Genomic DNA, 17,808 nt, shown 5'->3' on the forward strand with positions numbered 1-17,808 from the left:
TGAAGCCACTACGACGATATCAACCACCAATATTTAATAAAATACATTGTATTCGGATGTATCGACGGAGATAAAATTTAGTACAAAATTCTCCACTGTTCGTTCACACGGAAAGTGGCTTTTATAATTTAACTAAATAATTTATTTTAATATTAAGTATTGTTATAAAATTTTCTTGTCAACCAGCCAGATGCTAATTATATAAAATATTTTATGTACAATAAACTTATTTAAGTAAAAAGATTTTTTAATTATCATCAGTACAATACTAAACCGACTAAACATTGTAACTCAACACACGCCACCAAATAGTACCAACAAAAGAATTGCTCTTTAACAGCATGTAGGCGCAACATCGAACAAAAAGAAACAGTCTTTGGTATATGCACTGAAGACTACTATTAGAAATAAAAGATGAACAAACAATGCACGTGTTGATTTCAAAGTATATTGAGGAAACGTATCGGTAATTGTTTTGTCTATTAATAATATGTGCAATAAATTCAGAACTTGTACCACGCCCGTCCTTGGTATGAGTATTATTTGAAAATTGTATATTCATATCATAGGACCAATGACAACAATACAATTATTTACATCTGGGTTTTAGCACATTTCATTACTTTTATGAAGTTATTTAATAGGCCCCTATTTCCCAATAATCATGTAAATTTTATTCTACACTTATTGTATTAAACAGCTAATGTTCTCTTTGATATTTTATTTAGGAGAATAGATTCGATAGTGACTTTTGTATTTGGTTGGCTTATACTTTTATGAGACGAGTAGCATTTACTCAAAAGATGTGAAATATGCCCTCAAGATAGATAGTGTGAATATAAATTCGACTTTATGGTTGGCTTTACGTGAGGTCAATATACTTATTAACTGTGGCTTCGAAAACTTTTTATTCATTACCGCGAATTACGCTATTAATATTTAAATCGATTACATATGAGTGCACACAATACGCTCACGAATCTCAACACATCTTGTAACGGCACTTCGATGTTTCTTCGTTGTTAATTTGACGAGGTATTTTAATTTTTCTCTCACTTCTTCACTTTCATCGCCTTTGTCTTCCATAGGTTCGTTCACATCCTTATCTTGACTATCATTAAGTTTATCATTCCAAGCAGGAGGTCTCCTTAGATTGGTAAAAGGCGGCTGTTGGTATCCACATTCTAATCTTCCACCGCGTATCCTGCACCCTCCGTTCAACTCAATTGGATTATTTTTGCTAATAGGTTTGCCAACATTCAAATTGTATCCACAAAGTACCCTGTCATCAACAACTCGGCACAAGGAACTATCAAAATCGTACGGACAACAACGGTTACGAGGTCTCGGTGTCTGGACATTTTGATCTGGAACATTCTGTTGTAAATACTCATGTCGAACAGTCGGAGAACTTTGTATTTGATTTTCAATATCTTGACAATGTCTAGGTGTGGCCAATTTTAATGATATTATTAGTATCTAATAAACGAAAAAAAAACTAAATTATCACATCTACCTTACTTATTCGAATTACGTAGTAGACACAAGAAGGAAACATTTATGCAAATGTTTCTACTAATTTAAAATCGAAAGATTTTCTAATGGGGCAATTAAAGATAATTTTATTAAATAACAAAAAGCTAAAGATAGGGACAATACGAACATAATTTTATTCATAAAACCGTTTAAAAATAAAAATCAACACAAACCGTACATATTTCGATGTATCTCATCACGTTATCAAAGCCAACACAAATGCATTTTAATTAAAAATAATCGAATGTACGGTTAACAAAAATAACTTGGAAAGAAAAAAGGAAATTTAAAGCAAGTCGCAAAATTTTGATCCTCATTTCGTTTCCTGCTAAAATGATTATTTGCTAATATTGCAGCTTCCTATTTTTAAATAATCTTCACCGTACATTACTTATATATGGAGTGAAACTGGAAATAGAGCTATACTATAATACGTATAAACAAAATCATTTTTAATGTTAAGGCGTCGTTAAATATTTTGTTGGATAGATTACTCCGTAGAAGGGCTTTGGAAAAATCACGGGCACACGTATAAGCGTAGTATTAAACTTCCCAACTTATATTTACTGTACGAGAGATTACTTACTTTTTTCAATTTTATTTCATCATTTCAGCAACCATATGATCGTCCGTTTTAATATTTTGTTTTCAATACCTAACTCTTCCACATTAATCAGGCTAAGATCAACTTCGTCTATGTTTACATTGTCTATTTCTATATCATTTTCATCTAAAAGATCTGACCACTCTTTATGCGCTTTAATAACACTTTTTGCCCATTCCCATAGCTGACGTCTTAATTTTCGTTTGAATTTACTACTTATAAAACTTTTGCCAGATGTATTCCTAGACATATCACTGTATCGCTCCGTACCACTATAACCAGCTTTACTGGTTTCAGATGAGCTCGGTGAATTCCCAAGCATTGCTTTAAATACATATTTTTTAATATCTGTTTCTTCAAATTTAAATTTCTGAGCAATATTTTTTTTTACTTGTAACCGCCGCTCGACTATATACGTCTTTCCAAAGATTCGTCATTTTTTTACTCAGGCTCGTTTTCGAACTTATTTCACTATATGGCAGAGACGTAGAATCTATATCGCTTTTCGACAGAGACTTGGCATCTATGCTGTATTTACTTAATTTAACAACGCTTTTATTTAATTCTTTCCGTGATGTAACATTAGTATTATTGATTACACCATATTCATACTCTTGTGATTTTTTCTTGAAGATCCGAAAAGAGGGTTTCGATGGTACGTGCGAAGAATAATCAAACGCTATACCTGCAGACAAAGGTTTAGTAAGCTTATTGTAATTGGTAGTTACCAAAGCTGGCTGTAAAAGGTACAAAAATATGCATCTTTAATTGATACGGGCAACATTTTATTTGATAACGGTGCCTAATATTCAATAACGTTACAATATTAACTTGCTTAACTAAATATAGCAGACAACAGCCATGATCCATCAGTTAATATTCTAATATGCTTTTCCGAAGTAACTGCCAACGGCACTTTTAAACTCTTCAAGCTTAGAGGGTCTTGCAAATGTAACTCTTCTTTTTTTCTTCTCCTGCTCTTGAAACTTCTTTATTATGATACTTATTTCTTTTTTACTGAGTTTTTTTACGTCCAGTTTGCATATTTTAGATGTAGCTGACTTTGATAAATCTCCTTTTTTAAAACTTTCTAAAACCTTATCAAACAACCCTCTTTTCAATGAACTTAAAGAGGTATTTGTCTTCAAATTGCCAATAATAGCTTCTGCTATAGATAGTCTATTATTTTTACTCTTCTCCGCATAAGTTTCCAACATTTTATGTAATTGTTCCTTATCCAACTTCTTTAACTCATTATATTTAGATTTATTTGACATTGACCCTGCTGCGGAAAGATCCCCTTTTTTGTAATCGTGAATTAATTTTTCCAAAAGCTTTTCTTTGGATCCTTTGATAGAAAACTTTTTTTTTAAATCTTCAAATTCCAGCCCGTCGATCAAATCTAAATCCTTTAAAGACATATTTATTTTTGAAAATTTCTTTTTATTCTTAAAAAGCGTTACAACAGACGCTAGTTTCTTTAGAGAAAACCGATCCAAATTATCTACAAACTTTTGTTTTATGTCATCCACATCTAAGCGGCCTAAAGTAGATTTAACAGTTTCCTTGAAGTTTTCTATATACATTGAATCAATATTTGGAGAATATTTAGTTTTCAATACGTCAATGTCTATTCCAGTTATATCGTACTGATCAAAATCAGGAGTTACTACATTAATTATTTTTTTCTTTATACGTCTTTTTATTCTTCTGCAAAAGAATCCACAAATCTTTCGTATACATCGTACACAGCAGCCTTGCCTCTTTGTTTTCTTTGTTGTCTGAGTCTTTGTACTTTTTGTCTGAGTGGTCGGGTATCCTGAATTAGAGCAACTTAGATAATCATAATGCGCTTTCACTCGAAACCATAATAATGTGAACACGATTATGTAGACAACCCATGTATTATGGAGCAGTCACAAAAAAATAACAATAAAATTCACACACACAAACATACACGCACACACACGCTTCCCTGAAAATACTCTTATTTTTGACTGCCTGTTATTTAATTTTATAAACTACGTATAAATCCGTTATTAGCCTTAGGACATGTCTATTAGTTTGTATCACTCTAGTATTCAGGGCTGTGGTTTTTAATAAATTAATAAAACTAGACTTTACTTCATGCTCATTAGAGTCCCTCTCGAAGAGCTGCCGGCAGCAATTAACAGTCAACAATTGGGTCAAAACATGCATTTTGACTTATTATTATATTATCTTAAATTCTTTCCTACATATTTAAAATCTGTATCTGGATTCGATAAAATATCGAATATATGTTAAAAGAATGGGCACTTACTTTTTTTACGGCGAATGCACATTACATTTTGATAATAATTTTATAATGCGTTTTTTTAAGTTCATTACATTTTAATCAGCGAACCATATTTAATGTGGTTATTCCATTAAATTCAACTCTTTGATTGTGGCAATCATAGGTGGTAATGTAATTGTTGTGTTTTCTATCATTTTACATATTGATTTTAAACTGTCAACTTCAAAGAAAACACGTATTTTAGTTGAGGATTTCAGTCAATTTGGCTGTCAATAATTATATCAGGTGTCCTTTATAAAAAGAGTTATTTATAAAGAGAAAATACTCAAACGAACACATAAAACAAATATCGTAACCATACATCTAACCATATAATTAAAGGATATTCTAGACGGAAAAAATATAAATAGTAAAGACAGAGTAAGGGCCTGTACACAACTCCTGAGGAAATGCAACTCGCCACATAAATGTATAAGCCGACAAAGTACAAAAGTTACACTCTGATCTATGCTCTCAAATATATGTTAAGAAAATTAGTACTATGTACTATACTACGATAAGTAAGATATAAAGTTATTTGAAACTTGTGAAATAGGCCCTATAATAATAATAATAATAATAATATCAGCCCTGTATTATATACTTGCCCACTGCTGAGCATAACAATAGGCCCTAACTATATTATAAATATAAGATACGGTCGTAACATGAAATTGTTTTTTTTCAAGTTAAGGTAAAAAAAATATTCTTTATAAATCAAATACATGTAATTGACGTGTACGTGGCGTGGAGGTGACATGTGCTACGTAGTATCTACCCAGACAATATCATGACACGAGAAACTTAAGTACCACCTAATGAATTATCCGAAGAAATCACACCCAGAAGCCTAGTACAATCACTAATATTATAACAATCAGGTTGATATTTAAAATATTCTAGTGTGTATTGCGAACTGTACTTAAAATTAACTTTCATATTAACCATATGAGCGTAAAATTTATACATCACATTTCATGACTAAACGATTTACGGTTGCGATGTGCCTACAATGTCAATTTCACTATCGGTAAGAAATTATTTTGCAATGATTATAATATCATTAATGAAATTCTATGCGCTTAGGGAAATTAGGATTAATATATACATATTTTATATTATGCAAATAGCTAACACCATCTACTTAATAAAATATACAATATGGTTGCTTGATGAAAAAATTAATATTACAACGTCCGGTACTAACAAAAGTCAGTTACTTAACGTCAAAAGTAAACGTTGCCCACATTAACTTTGCTTTAAAATTATTAATTTGTCTGTATTATAATTACAGACATGCTTCATAATTTCTAGAATGTTTATAATCAGCGTATGTGCTCCGAAGTTAGAGCGCCTGCTCACTAATTCTATAAGTTCAGAAAGTAATTATCTTGAAAATGACGACATTATTGTACCACGCCAAAACTTTCATATTTTAAGAGCAATTGATAATTCCCAAGAAATATCAAAAAAAGATTGCGCTGGCTACGATTACGATGCAACAAAATGTAAATACGTCAACGATAGAATACTTTGTGGTTACAATAAAAACTTAGGTAACTTTAACGACAATAAAGACGTCATAGATTTGGGTAATGGATGCCAAATGCGCGGAAATAGGATAGAGTGTGGATATCTAGTTGGCCCTTTTGTAAATCCTAGGCGGCCACCTGCGCACGACAATGAAGAAGAATATCATACAGAACAAACTCCGAGAAGGAAGGCTACAAATGCAATTAAATATTTAGAATTAACAGAAAAAGAAAAGGTTATTGAAAACACGAAGCCTACTACGAAATTGGTGGTATTAAATGATTCAAAAACCAAAGAGACAGAAAAACCAATACTTGACACACTAACGACGAAGAAAATGACTCCTAATACACCAAACACAAAAAACACGCCATTTTTCAGCACGACACTTAAAAAAATTACTACTAAGATATACAAGTTTAATATTACAAGCACGCCACCTAAAACAAGTCCACAAACAACGGAAAGCGCAGCTATAGAAATTATATCAACCAAGAAGAAACCAATGTCGAAGTGCGTGGAAAAGGGTGATCGCATAGTATGTTATGATTAGTCACCTTTAGTATTTAAAGCCGTTTAAGATTTTATTAGTTCAAATAAGTGCTGTCACCGTTTTAATTAACTGAGTTGTTGTGTATAGTTGTAATAGTGCTTCAGAGTTAATTAACTTTTAATTTTAATCAAAGTAGATCGTACATTTGTTTAATTTTTACTTTGTAGTTTGTAAGTGTACCTAACAAATAAATCAATAATACAATAATGTATTATAGAAACACTTGGTTCTTAGTATGAGTTAGTGGCAAGCAAGCAAAAATGGACGTTAGCAATAACAATTTTATTGCATTTTGTCATTAATAGATGGCGATAAAAATAGAAGAGAATTCACCAGATTTATCAACAATGCACAAACACCTACACAATGGTGATACGACTTTAAATATACCTTTCATTACGTATCAGAATCTTTGTATTACTATAGCATCATCATTATTTATTCTTGTCTCATCAAACACTAGTAACAGAAGTAGTAGTTATAGAAGTAAAAGTGGTATGAAAGAACTTCTCAAAATAGATGTACGGGTATCGTTATCATTCGCTTTTAGTTTTTATCTAATTACAATAAATCATGGGCTTATACGAAAATGTATGGAAACAACTTTTTGTGGTTTGGAAATATACGAGAGGATGCAATTAAGAAAAAAAAAGTCGTGGCGGATTATTATGAACTTTTTGATTACTTGTTTAAAAGTCATTTGATGAAGTCATGATTTTAAATTTATATCACTCTTCTGACGCATATTAATTTTAGTGTATCAAAATAGCTTAGCTTCTAGAATTTACTTTTATATGATATTAAAATGCAATCAAATTATTCAATAATGAATTTAGTAGTTCTCAAAAACCATGTAACGATTTAAGTGCCCAAAGTTCCAATTCTTGTAACAGTGAATATAACCATTATCTGGACTTGTGGCCGAAGCCAAAAAACCTTTACAATCGTTAACGTTAATGTTATGTATGGGCATGATATACCCTAGCGACAGATTTATCGCTAGGATATAATATTTCCATGACTGTCTTGGTGGCGTAGTTGTAATGGGTAGACCGTACGAATACGACTGTCGCTCTGAGGTCCCGAGTTTGTTACCGGTTTAGGCTAAAACCGTTGTGACTGGGTTTTTCTATCTTAAAATTACTTAGTCACAACTCGAAATTACGAAGTTAACGGTGTGACACCCCTGTGCCTTGAAAAGCACGTAAAGCCATTGGTCCAGCGCCTGATCTCTCTCCGGTCATGTCGGATTGCCGTCTCACTGGTCTATGACGGTGAAGGAACAGGGAGTGCACCTGGGTACTGGGCACACACTTGTGCACTATATGTATGTCCAGCGTGCCTGGTTGATGTCTGTTGAGATTGGACACCATGGCCAAAATTCGGCAAAGCAAGAAATATACACCCATACATTTCTTTTTCTATTAGCGTTGACGATTGAAAAAATGCATCTTAGCTACGGCCTCCGATTGTAATTAGAATTTAAATCAAGAAAAACACTAATCAACAAGAAGCGATAACTTTCATAAGCTCGTAATTATATAATAATAATATTATATACTGTCCCACCCAGCAGTGGCACGAGCTTCCTCTATTATTGAGGGATTAGGCCTTAATCCACCACAATGTCCTAGTGCAGATTGGCAGACTTAATATTTCCCACAAAATCTTATAAAACTGTTTATTACGTCGACTTATTTAATATATACCATTCATCCGGCAACAAAGCATCTCGTTTGTAGTGGAATAACCCGTTTATAAGACATAAAAATAACAGCGATAACATCTTTATTGAAGACACAAACTACAGGTAGCCTGTTAATATAAAATAACAAATGTTTTAACCGAATAGTTTTACCCGAAATTATAACAACTCACTCTCAGGATCCTGAATCACACAGGACTTTAAAAATAATATTAAAGTCACATGGGATACTTACTATATTCATATAAAGACGTAGTTCACCTTCATAATCTAGAAACCACAACAAACATTCAAACGTAGTCCTATTGACGGTATAAAGGTAAAATTCATTTTGTTTATATCTTGCTTTTTAGTTATGCAATACCCGTCGAAACAACATTTATAATCTGATATAAAAATTTAATATATTATGAAAATAAATAGAGAAATGAGTAACCTGTTAATAGTAAGTAATTTTTGGACGTTCTAATAGAAGAGCAGCTTTGATAGACGTAAAGGTAAATAGGAGATTTTTTCCTATAATACCGCTTACAAAGCTGTCCTTCGATTAGAACGCCTGTAATTGCAAAAAGACAGATTCCCCGTAAACGGAACAAGACACCCTAACTATACTCAGATATTTTATTTACACATGCCCTAACGGCTCCTCTATAAGATCAACACAGCCGCAAATAGTGCATCCAATTTGCGGTATATGCATTCCGTCTTATCTTATAATGTGAAAAATGTCGAACCTATGGCCATTTCGGTCACCAATTCTAACCCTCGGACTGATACTGAGCTGAAAAATCCAACATCACTTTGTCCGACTGGAGTTTTGAAGCCTCAGGATGAATTTCACATCTAACTTAAACAACTACGACATCGTTATAATAAGAGGTATATTACATTAAAAAATGTGAATATTTTTCTAAAATCAGTATAACCTTTTAATACCTATCAACCAGAAGTTTATTAATCGCCACTGTATTTTAGGGTTCATTGACATCTTTGGATTAATCCAATGTAAGTAAAAACTCTGTTGCTCCCGGATTCCGTTTAGTTATATTACCTAAGATATCGTGTAAATCTTAAGAAAGCAATTGAGTTAAAAAAAAGGAATTTAATACATATTTTTACATTAAATATGTCTTATCTGATTTACTAATTAAATTTTGTATTATCGAATTCCACATTAATAATAATTTGATGTCATATTAGATATGAGTGCATTAAGTACTGCTTATATGGAACTGACTTTTATACCCCTTAGGTAAGAACAGGCTCGCAAAGAAAATGGAAATTAATTGTTTCAGTTTAAAGTAAATAATATTTAGTATAAATATATAAATATTATTATAGAAACATTGCTTGATACGACTATAACATCCATGACAATACCATACTCTTGCATGTAGAATTATAGGATTAGCTCTACTTGACATCTAACTACTTTTCAGATTATAGTAATCATTGGATGGATTTAGAGCATCTTGTTATTCTTTGATTGGGTCCAACATATTCTCAATTTAACAGTTTAAAAGTCGCGTATCAAAAGCACATCATCGGCTCCTTAAAAATACGCCGTCGTCTGCATAGAATTTAAAAATATCAAACTTTTGTCCCATATATTCAGCAGACCGGCATAATTGTGTCGGCTGTCGAGAGGTAATCAAGTCTTGTCAGTTGACATTTTATTGGACCCCACTTACCATCAGGTGCGGTGGGCTCACTTAGTCTTGCACGTATAAAAAAAATAATAGAACGGGGCTAACTTTTTAACCCATAAATAATAAAAAGCCGTAATTACTATGTTATCTTTGGTATAATTTGCTTAGACACAAATAAATAATGAGTGATTTGATTTAATGCAAATCCTCTTCAAAGCAAAAAACCCAGTCATTTAAAAATACACGAATTCGTATGTAATAAAATTGATTAGACACACAGCACCGTCGGCCTAGTCGAACCAATTAACAATCAGAAACAATTATTACTATAACTCACAGAACTAGTAAGCTGATGCTGCAATCCGCCAGTTATATCGATACTAATCCTTACATACATAATATTATAAAACAAAGTCCCCTGCCCCGTCTGTCTGTCTGTTTGAATGCGATAAACTAAAAAAACTATAAAACAGATTTCGATGAAATTTGGTGTGAGGATAGTTAATGACCCTAGGAAGGACATCGGCTCCTCTTAATCGCGTGAATAGATATAGCGGGACTTTTATCCCGGAAAAACTATATCACGAGGACGGAGCCGCGAGCAAAAGCTAGTATTGTTATTAATGCGAAAGTAACTCTCTGTCTGTCATCCTGTGTGTCTAATTTACAAAAAAAAATACTGAACTGATTTTTAAGAAATTTTATGCGCAATAAACTTGATACATAAGAAAGGACGTGAGCTACTTTTTATTCCAGAAAAGTACTTAGAGTGTGTCGAAAACTTTTTCACTCGGGCGAAGCCGCGAGCAGCACTAGTTAGATAACCACTCACAAGTATTACAACAAATGGGTGCAGAAGTAGAAACGATGACCATTCGATCTCAAATTCTCATTATATTAAACTAATTTAAGTTTAGCTCGCGAGTCCAATTAGTTTCTAGGAATAAGACGTGCGCAGACGCTGCCAACTAGCTAAAGTTACTGAATAATTGTCACTTTTATAGTACTGTAGTGCTTCATGGCAGGTAGTTAATATATGCACCACGCCAAGAATTCCTACTCTATACCGTTCCGGAATAAAATATAGCAATTTATACAGAACACAGAAAAACACTTCTAAATTTAAATTTGAATTTATGTTTTGATGTTCTTAATAATATAGTAAAGTTTTAAGGTTATGTGTTACATAATGTTGTCGTATCACATTAATATTCAAATTACTTATTGTTTATTAATCATACCCCGTAATAACAATAAATAACATGTCACCACATTGGGCAAGTAGTAGCGTACTTGGCCTTACATCTATAGGGGAGGCCTATGTTCAGCAGTGGACTTGTGGCCGATAAAGATTTTTTTTATTGTATTGGACTCCGCAGTCAACACCGGAGGAAACCGCGAATGGGATACTGGAATCTCCCGGCTTAGAGACTGCAAGGACCTGAAAGAAAGTTAGGAGGGGATGTCTGGTGAAGAAAGTAACGTGGAAGGAGAAGGAACACTCTTCGGATGGACGGAGGGAAAAAGGCCTGGAAATGTACACGAACCCTTGGCTGATAATGTTGATGAGGCTCGTCTATTACCGCACCATATTCAAATACAAGCTCAGCTAGCACTATTTGTACCATTGTCTAGTACCTGTTTGTCTTGTTGTTATTTGTTTGCATAGGGGAACCAGACGTAAGCATACCTGTTCAATAAAACATAAGCCCCATGTTCCAAAGAATGGAGCTTGAAATTTAGACTCATGTAATTACGAATATCTAAATGTACAGAAAAATATAAAAAATGTAGTATTCTCAAACGTAAAAGAAAATGTTCATTAAAGATTACATAAGAGATCACAAAGAAGATTTAATATACATATAAATCGACGCAGCGGTCACTGGTGGTAAGTCTTTTGGTTTTTTTAATGGTTAATAAAAAAACCAAGAGCTATATCTGCATAATATGAATATTTGCGGTTATTTACCTACGATAAGTCAGGGATGCCCGAGTAAACCAGTATAAAAGGAGTTGCCCAATCTCTCATATTCACTGTACTACGGAACCTCACGCAATGAAGACTGTAAGTTTGTTAAATTATTTCGAATATTTAAGTTACAAAACTAGTAAAACTAGTATATGAGAACAGGCACCGCCCATGAGCCACAATACCACGGGAATTATTATGACTTTTATTAAAATGTGAAGATTTGGACGAAAAAAAGGTTTTTTGGCCTTGATCACCAACGCAAAATGCAATAATAATAGCGCCTTATAACGGTTTGCTATAAAAAAAATCGTTTGCAGAGCCCGACAATTACTGCTATAGAATAAATATTTGTGTTATTATTCAAAATATTTATTTTTTCCTATATTTTGTCATTAAATGGACTCATAAATTATTATTATTATTTATAAAGAATTTGCATATTATGTTCGCGAATTGTTCATATTTTTTTTAGTAAATCTGCATAGGAATAATTTTACATAAACAAAAATATCTTCTCACGTTCTCGTCTTTCAGGTTATTATAACGCACACGAAGTTTGCCAGCAATTTAATTTAAAACGTTTATTTTTTTATTTTTAGCTAATCTCATTCGGCCTTATGATGTGCGTGTGCGTGGCGTACGCCACAGCACTACCAACTGGACCGAGCGTAGAAACTCTACAAACTGCCGAATCACACTGGGGTGGATACGGACACGACCACGGCCACCATGGTCACTACGACCACCATGATCACCACGGCCACTATGATCACTACAAAGGTCACCACGGTTACCACGGCGATCACCACGGTGGACACCACGGCGGATACAATCACGGCTATGGTGGCGGAATCGGTGGCGGATACGGATTCGGTGGCGGATACGGATTCGGAGTCGGATACGGTAGCGGCCACGGCTGGTGAAGTTAGATAATTGTTATTTGGCAGCTAACATCGGTATTACAATCTGTGATGTCATTCATTACAATTAACGTTTTGTAAAAAACATACCTATATACTTTTGTTTCATTCTCTTGGAAGTTCTTTATTGTTATAATACTAATTTCACACACACTCACGCCTTTTATCCCCGAAGGCATAGGTAGAGGCACAATTGTTGCACCTACTTTCTGCTATGTGTATTCCGTCCCATGATATGATAAGGGGCTAGCCTATCGCCATATCGGACACAAATTTTACACTCCGGGCCGATGTCGAGTAGATATATCCAATATCACTTCCTTAATATCGTCGATATAGTTTTAATTTGCATAGTAGAAAATAAAAATATTAAGGAATTGTTTAAATTGCAAAAATCTTCAAGTCAATTTTTTCAAATAGCATGCTATCAACGCCAGCATATTAAGCAAATAATTCGAAATAGTTAATAGTATGAAATTAATAACCACATAAGGAGATCGATAAAATTAGAAGAAGTGATAGATGTGTACCAGAATGAGAAAAGTTGGTATCACATAATCTCAGCCTACCCTATGAGATAGAGGCATGATATTATGTGTACATAAATACTGAGTATAAGTACCATTTAACATGTTTTTGGTGACTCGCAACCGGCTGAGACAGCCCGTTAATGCTGGCTATAAACTGGAATAAAAACAGCTCATAAGATGATTTGTTGATAAACGTACGCTTCTTTAAAATTCCGCATTCCGACATTAAGAAAAACTTAAAGTTTTGTAAACATTTCGCTTCAAAACAGGTCTTATTTACGTTCTAAACGAGTGCGACATTATGTGAAGTGAAAAAACGTGTCAGACTAGATCCAGACACGGTAGGTTTGTACCTTTTATTTTTCTCTAATACAGCAAAATGTTTATACTTCTTTTTCAAACTTGTCCCACTTCATTGTGAGATCAGCACGATACTCAGTCGGTGTTATCCCCTCCCAGTGGTCGTCCTGACGAGAAGTTCCTAACCTGTTAGTGGGTTCCCCTCAGCATGGTTACTTAATTTCAAAGGGTTGCAACTCCTAAAACGCTAACCCCAAAGTCCGTTGTGTTTAAGCCTACTCTTGTTAGACTAACAAACGTATGTCATGTCACAAAAAAGACAACTTTACATGATTAAAATTAAACAATTTGGGGATTTTATCGCGGTTTTTATATTTTAATTTCTCCCGACGTTCCGAAGACTTTGCACCCTTCGTGGTCTTCCTCCTCCCCGTGACCATCGAGGCGATATCGAATCGAATCGAGGCGAATCCGATAAATAGTTTAATTTTAATGTCTAATATTCGCGTAAACATAAGAAAACTTTACTACAATTTACACTCCGATAAACAAAGCTGGAAAAAAACAAATAAAACTATAAATTAGTCGTCCTCATAGTATTGTTTGTGAATATTGATGTTAGTCTCACAGAGACGTCCTTCAACAACTGTAACTTTCACATTAGTGTAGTATTTCTTGGCAACAACTAAACAGAGTCTGCGCGATGCCTTAATATAAAAGAAATAAACATCATCGTCTGCCATTAGAAATCTCTTTTATTATAACATATGAATAAACGGTGAATAACAAATACTAGAAGAACATGAAGTATATAGAGAATGTATAGTAATTTTAGCCCCAACGTTTGCCGTAGTGGCCGCGACCATAGGAACCGCCGCCGCGACGGTGCCACTTGGACTCCTGCGGTTCCAGGGTCTCGCCTGCAGGAACCGCCGGCTTGTCGACGGGGGAAGCCGCCGTGTACCCCAATACGGCGCACAGCATTAACATAAACAAACCGAACTGAAATTTACATATAACACTATTAAAAATAAATTCAACCAATTTTCATGGTCGTGTTATCATGGCAATTTAGAAAATTTGCATGTAATTTGCGATATTAGTAATCCAATAGACACACACAAATACGTTTACACTGATGTCCCCTGATATGATAGGGAGCTATACTTTCAGCCTGTAATGTCGGTATATAAAGGCTCAAACATGTGAATATAATAAATTAAATACATTTATCGATGATTACTTTCAAACTTAAGGGTTGAAAATAGGTGTTTCGTTTTTAGTCACTGTTTATAATACATTCAATTAATATTATGGATACCCATAATATTAGTTACATCATTATCGTTTTGGAAAAAACAGTGTTTCCAAATATGCAGATTAATCATTACTTTAAAAAATCAATTTTAGGTCTCTTTAGCAAAAAAAAATCTACCAAAATGATCCTTATTAAATTGTCTATCTAATAGAGATAAGTTGCAAATTATTTTTTGTGTACTTTTGGAAGAGATACAAGGAATAAAAAAATTAAGTGCCATATTCATTATAATTACGCTATTATTTTAAACCGCATGAATCTAGAACCTAGGTTTTGCAGAAAACACGACGTGGGTAATCAAACTAATATGAATATTACAAGCAAGATAAAGAAAACTTGATACAATATACACGGTAATTTTGACATTGCGTTACTAAATGATATGTACCACATTCTTATCTTCTTGAAAATGACAGTTTACAGTAACTAACTCACCGTAGATGTCAAATAAAAAAGTGGAAGTTTCCAACGAAATAAATATCAATTAAAAGATATTTTAATTTTACATACCCTAGCCACTACTATCACTAAGAAATTCCATCGCAACGGCAACATCAAACTTTCAGTCAGAAAAATACTCAAGGCCACGCAATATTTGCACTGAACTATAAAATAAAATAAACTGAGATTTTTGGTAAAAATATTCATTATTCATGGATGATTTTTAACACAATGTTAGGCGAGGTAAAGCCGCAATTATTAACGCAATGTCAAAATTATCCCGAAAATATTAAATCTTGAGTCACAACACATCCCTAAACACTGACTGTTTTAAGAGCTGTTAAATTACCACTTCTATTGTAAAATCAAATAAAGTTTGATTTCTTTCTAAAGATATAATGTAATGTACTTACAATTTTCATGATGTTTAGCAGATCACTGGATATGCTGCACCCGTCTGAGACTTATATAGTCTCGGGTACAGTCAGCCCAGTAATAAAACTCCAACCTTGTAAAAAATACCTATTCGTCAAATTGCGCACATCAGTACATTTTTTGCAGACGAACTAAAGGACCAGAAGACGTATTGTGTTTTTTATTGTGGAAAAATTCTTCAACGCACCCAAATCACTTTAGACATGAATGATATTACCATTTATACACTAAATAGAATTTTAACATACAATTAAATACAAAACCTTAATAATTCATTTCAAAAACATTAATGTTTTGGTTTATATTTTGTTTTTAATGATGTATACAATTTTAAGTGCTAGATTAATCTGTTTTTCTGATTCGTGTAAAGCTAACTGCTTCATACTGATAGTATGAATGCAAAAATTGTGAAGATATTCGGATTTTTATTATAACTAAACGCTGTATAAATATCGAAGAATTTTAATAAACAATTTTATCCAGATCTAGATTAACATATAGGGACTAATAAAAAATTTCGTAAGATTTCTTTTTTGTTGGATGATGTACCGACTGTATACAATAGGTATATATATCATTTTGACAACAATCTAGCTTTAAGATTAATAAGTTACATAAATTAATTAAAACTTCTAATGAGAGGACTTGACTATGACTAAAAATATGTCCAATAACACTTTTCTTATTGCCTCTATGAAGGAGAAAACACATTGTTTGTGTGATCTTTTTAAAAGAACACTCACAGCACTATGTTACGCTGAACAGGTTTGTATTCGTAAGGTAAACATAGGTTCTGCATCATAATGTCACCATTAAAAGTTTCAAACAATAGAACATTGGTAGAAAAATCTCTCTGTAGGCGGCGATAGCCTTTTTAACAATAAAATATATTCGCGAAACATAAATCGCCGGTACAAAAACCTCACATCTCTATCTTTTCGAAGCTAACTTTATTTACTTTGTTATAATCACTCTCATTAACGGTGAAGCGAAATATCGTGAGAATACCTAGGTACCTAAAAATTCTTCATAGACAAGACGAATATGACATCATATCATTTAATATATGAAACTTGATATGTTCAGTCTAGGGAGCCGAGACCATGAGAGTACATAATATTGTATTACTTTTACGCAATAATGCTTTGTGCGCCTGCGCAATAGCAAGATATCGGAAAAGTGAACTCGTATTGTGCTAACTGTGGTTTAAAAGTAATTTTGACAATACAATGAAGTAATTGTATATTTTCATATTATTAACTACAACGGAATCAAATTCAAATTACTTATTAAAATGAAAATTAATTTGTTTTCCGCCTTTCGACCTTTATTTCGACGTTTGACACTCATTTCCGGCGATACCATGGACACTAAAATGTGTAATAGATATTGTAATTTATAATGTACGTACATTAAATTACTATATTTTTATAACATCCTGTATAAAATTAAAGCCACTAAGCAAATTTTCTTATGTTTAGATAATTATTTTGCCTGGACAATAAATAACCCTATATAAATAAATCGCGATAAAATCCGCAAAACAGTTTTATTTTAATGTCTAACATTCGCGTAAACATAAGAAATCTTTAACTCAATAAATGTTTATGATAAATAAGTGGATATACTCTATAAGTTGTTAAAGCATTTAGAAGGAAAAAGTTTAATGACCAACATAATGTACAGAGCAGCTGCATAATTATAGTAACTCTCTCACTCTATTAATTGTTATACGATCATAGTATTACCTATATCATATTCTATATACTTATATAAAAATGAATCCCTATTTCTCTTGGTTACGCCATCACGCGTGAACGGCTGGACCGATTTCACTATTTTTTTTTGTTGTGTTTGAACTTAACGAAAATATTAATTTTATATAACTGTCAATTGTTTGAAATAACTGTCAGCGATTGACAGAATGCGCGCTGCAAATTCATATTTAAGACGGGACAACGTTTGTCGGGTCAGCTAGTATTATAATAATAT

General features: G+C 33.1%; 3 protein-coding genes across 8 annotated transcripts; 2 read left to right on the forward strand and 1 right to left on the reverse strand.

Annotated features, from left to right (window-relative positions):
* Window positions 1–889: 889 nt before the first annotated feature.
* On the reverse strand, window positions 890–4,691 carry LOC115446280. Of its 4 annotated transcripts, none has more exons than XR_003938896.2 (3): window positions 4,443–4,691; window positions 2,123–3,959; window positions 1,364–1,444 (listed from the first exon to the last, which is right to left on the reverse strand). XR_003938896.2 is itself a non-coding variant. In XM_030172881.1 (2 exons), the coding sequence occupies exons 1-2, from the start codon at window positions 1,731–1,733 to the stop codon at window positions 949–951; spliced, it is 438 nt and encodes a 145-aa protein (XP_030028741.1). In that variant the 5' UTR covers window positions 1,734–2,112; the 3' UTR covers window positions 890–948. The 4 variants fall into 4 exon arrangements, 2 of the variants coding, with proteins under 2 accessions (XP_030028741.1, XP_030028740.1); XR_003938895.2 differs by having other exon boundaries at window positions 1,402–1,479; XM_030172881.1 differs by lacking the exons at window positions 2,123–3,959; window positions 4,443–4,691 and adding an exon at window positions 1,715–2,112 and having other exon boundaries at window positions 890–1,367.
* Window positions 4,692–5,415: 724 nt separating this feature from the next.
* On the forward strand, window positions 5,416–7,221 carry LOC115446262. Of its 3 annotated transcripts, none has more exons than XM_030172858.1 (2): window positions 5,416–5,487; window positions 5,752–7,221. In XM_030172858.1, the coding sequence occupies exons 1-2, from the start codon at window positions 5,470–5,472 to the stop codon at window positions 6,541–6,543; spliced, it is 810 nt and encodes a 269-aa protein (XP_030028718.1). In that variant the 5' UTR covers window positions 5,416–5,469; the 3' UTR covers window positions 6,544–7,221. The 3 variants fall into 3 exon arrangements, with proteins under 3 accessions (XP_030028718.1, XP_030028721.1, XP_030028720.1); XM_030172861.1 differs by having other exon boundaries at window positions 5,452–5,487; window positions 6,120–7,221; XM_030172860.1 differs by having other exon boundaries at window positions 5,454–5,487; window positions 5,772–7,221.
* A 4,644-nt stretch (window positions 7,222–11,865) lies between these two features.
* Window positions 11,866–12,905, forward strand: LOC115446264 (holotricin-3-like). Its single transcript, XM_030172864.1, has 2 exons — window positions 11,866–11,965; window positions 12,472–12,905. The coding sequence occupies exons 1-2, from the start codon at window positions 11,957–11,959 to the stop codon at window positions 12,793–12,795; spliced, it is 333 nt and encodes a 110-aa protein (XP_030028724.1). The 5' UTR covers window positions 11,866–11,956; the 3' UTR covers window positions 12,796–12,905.
* The last annotated feature ends 4,903 nt before the right edge of the window (window positions 12,906–17,808 follow it).

The sequence above is a fragment of the Manduca sexta genome, chromosome 16 (assembly GCF_014839805.1).
Source record: "Manduca sexta isolate Smith_Timp_Sample1 chromosome 16, JHU_Msex_v1.0, whole genome shotgun sequence".
Lineage (NCBI taxonomy): Eukaryota > Metazoa > Arthropoda > Insecta > Lepidoptera > Sphingidae > Manduca > Manduca sexta.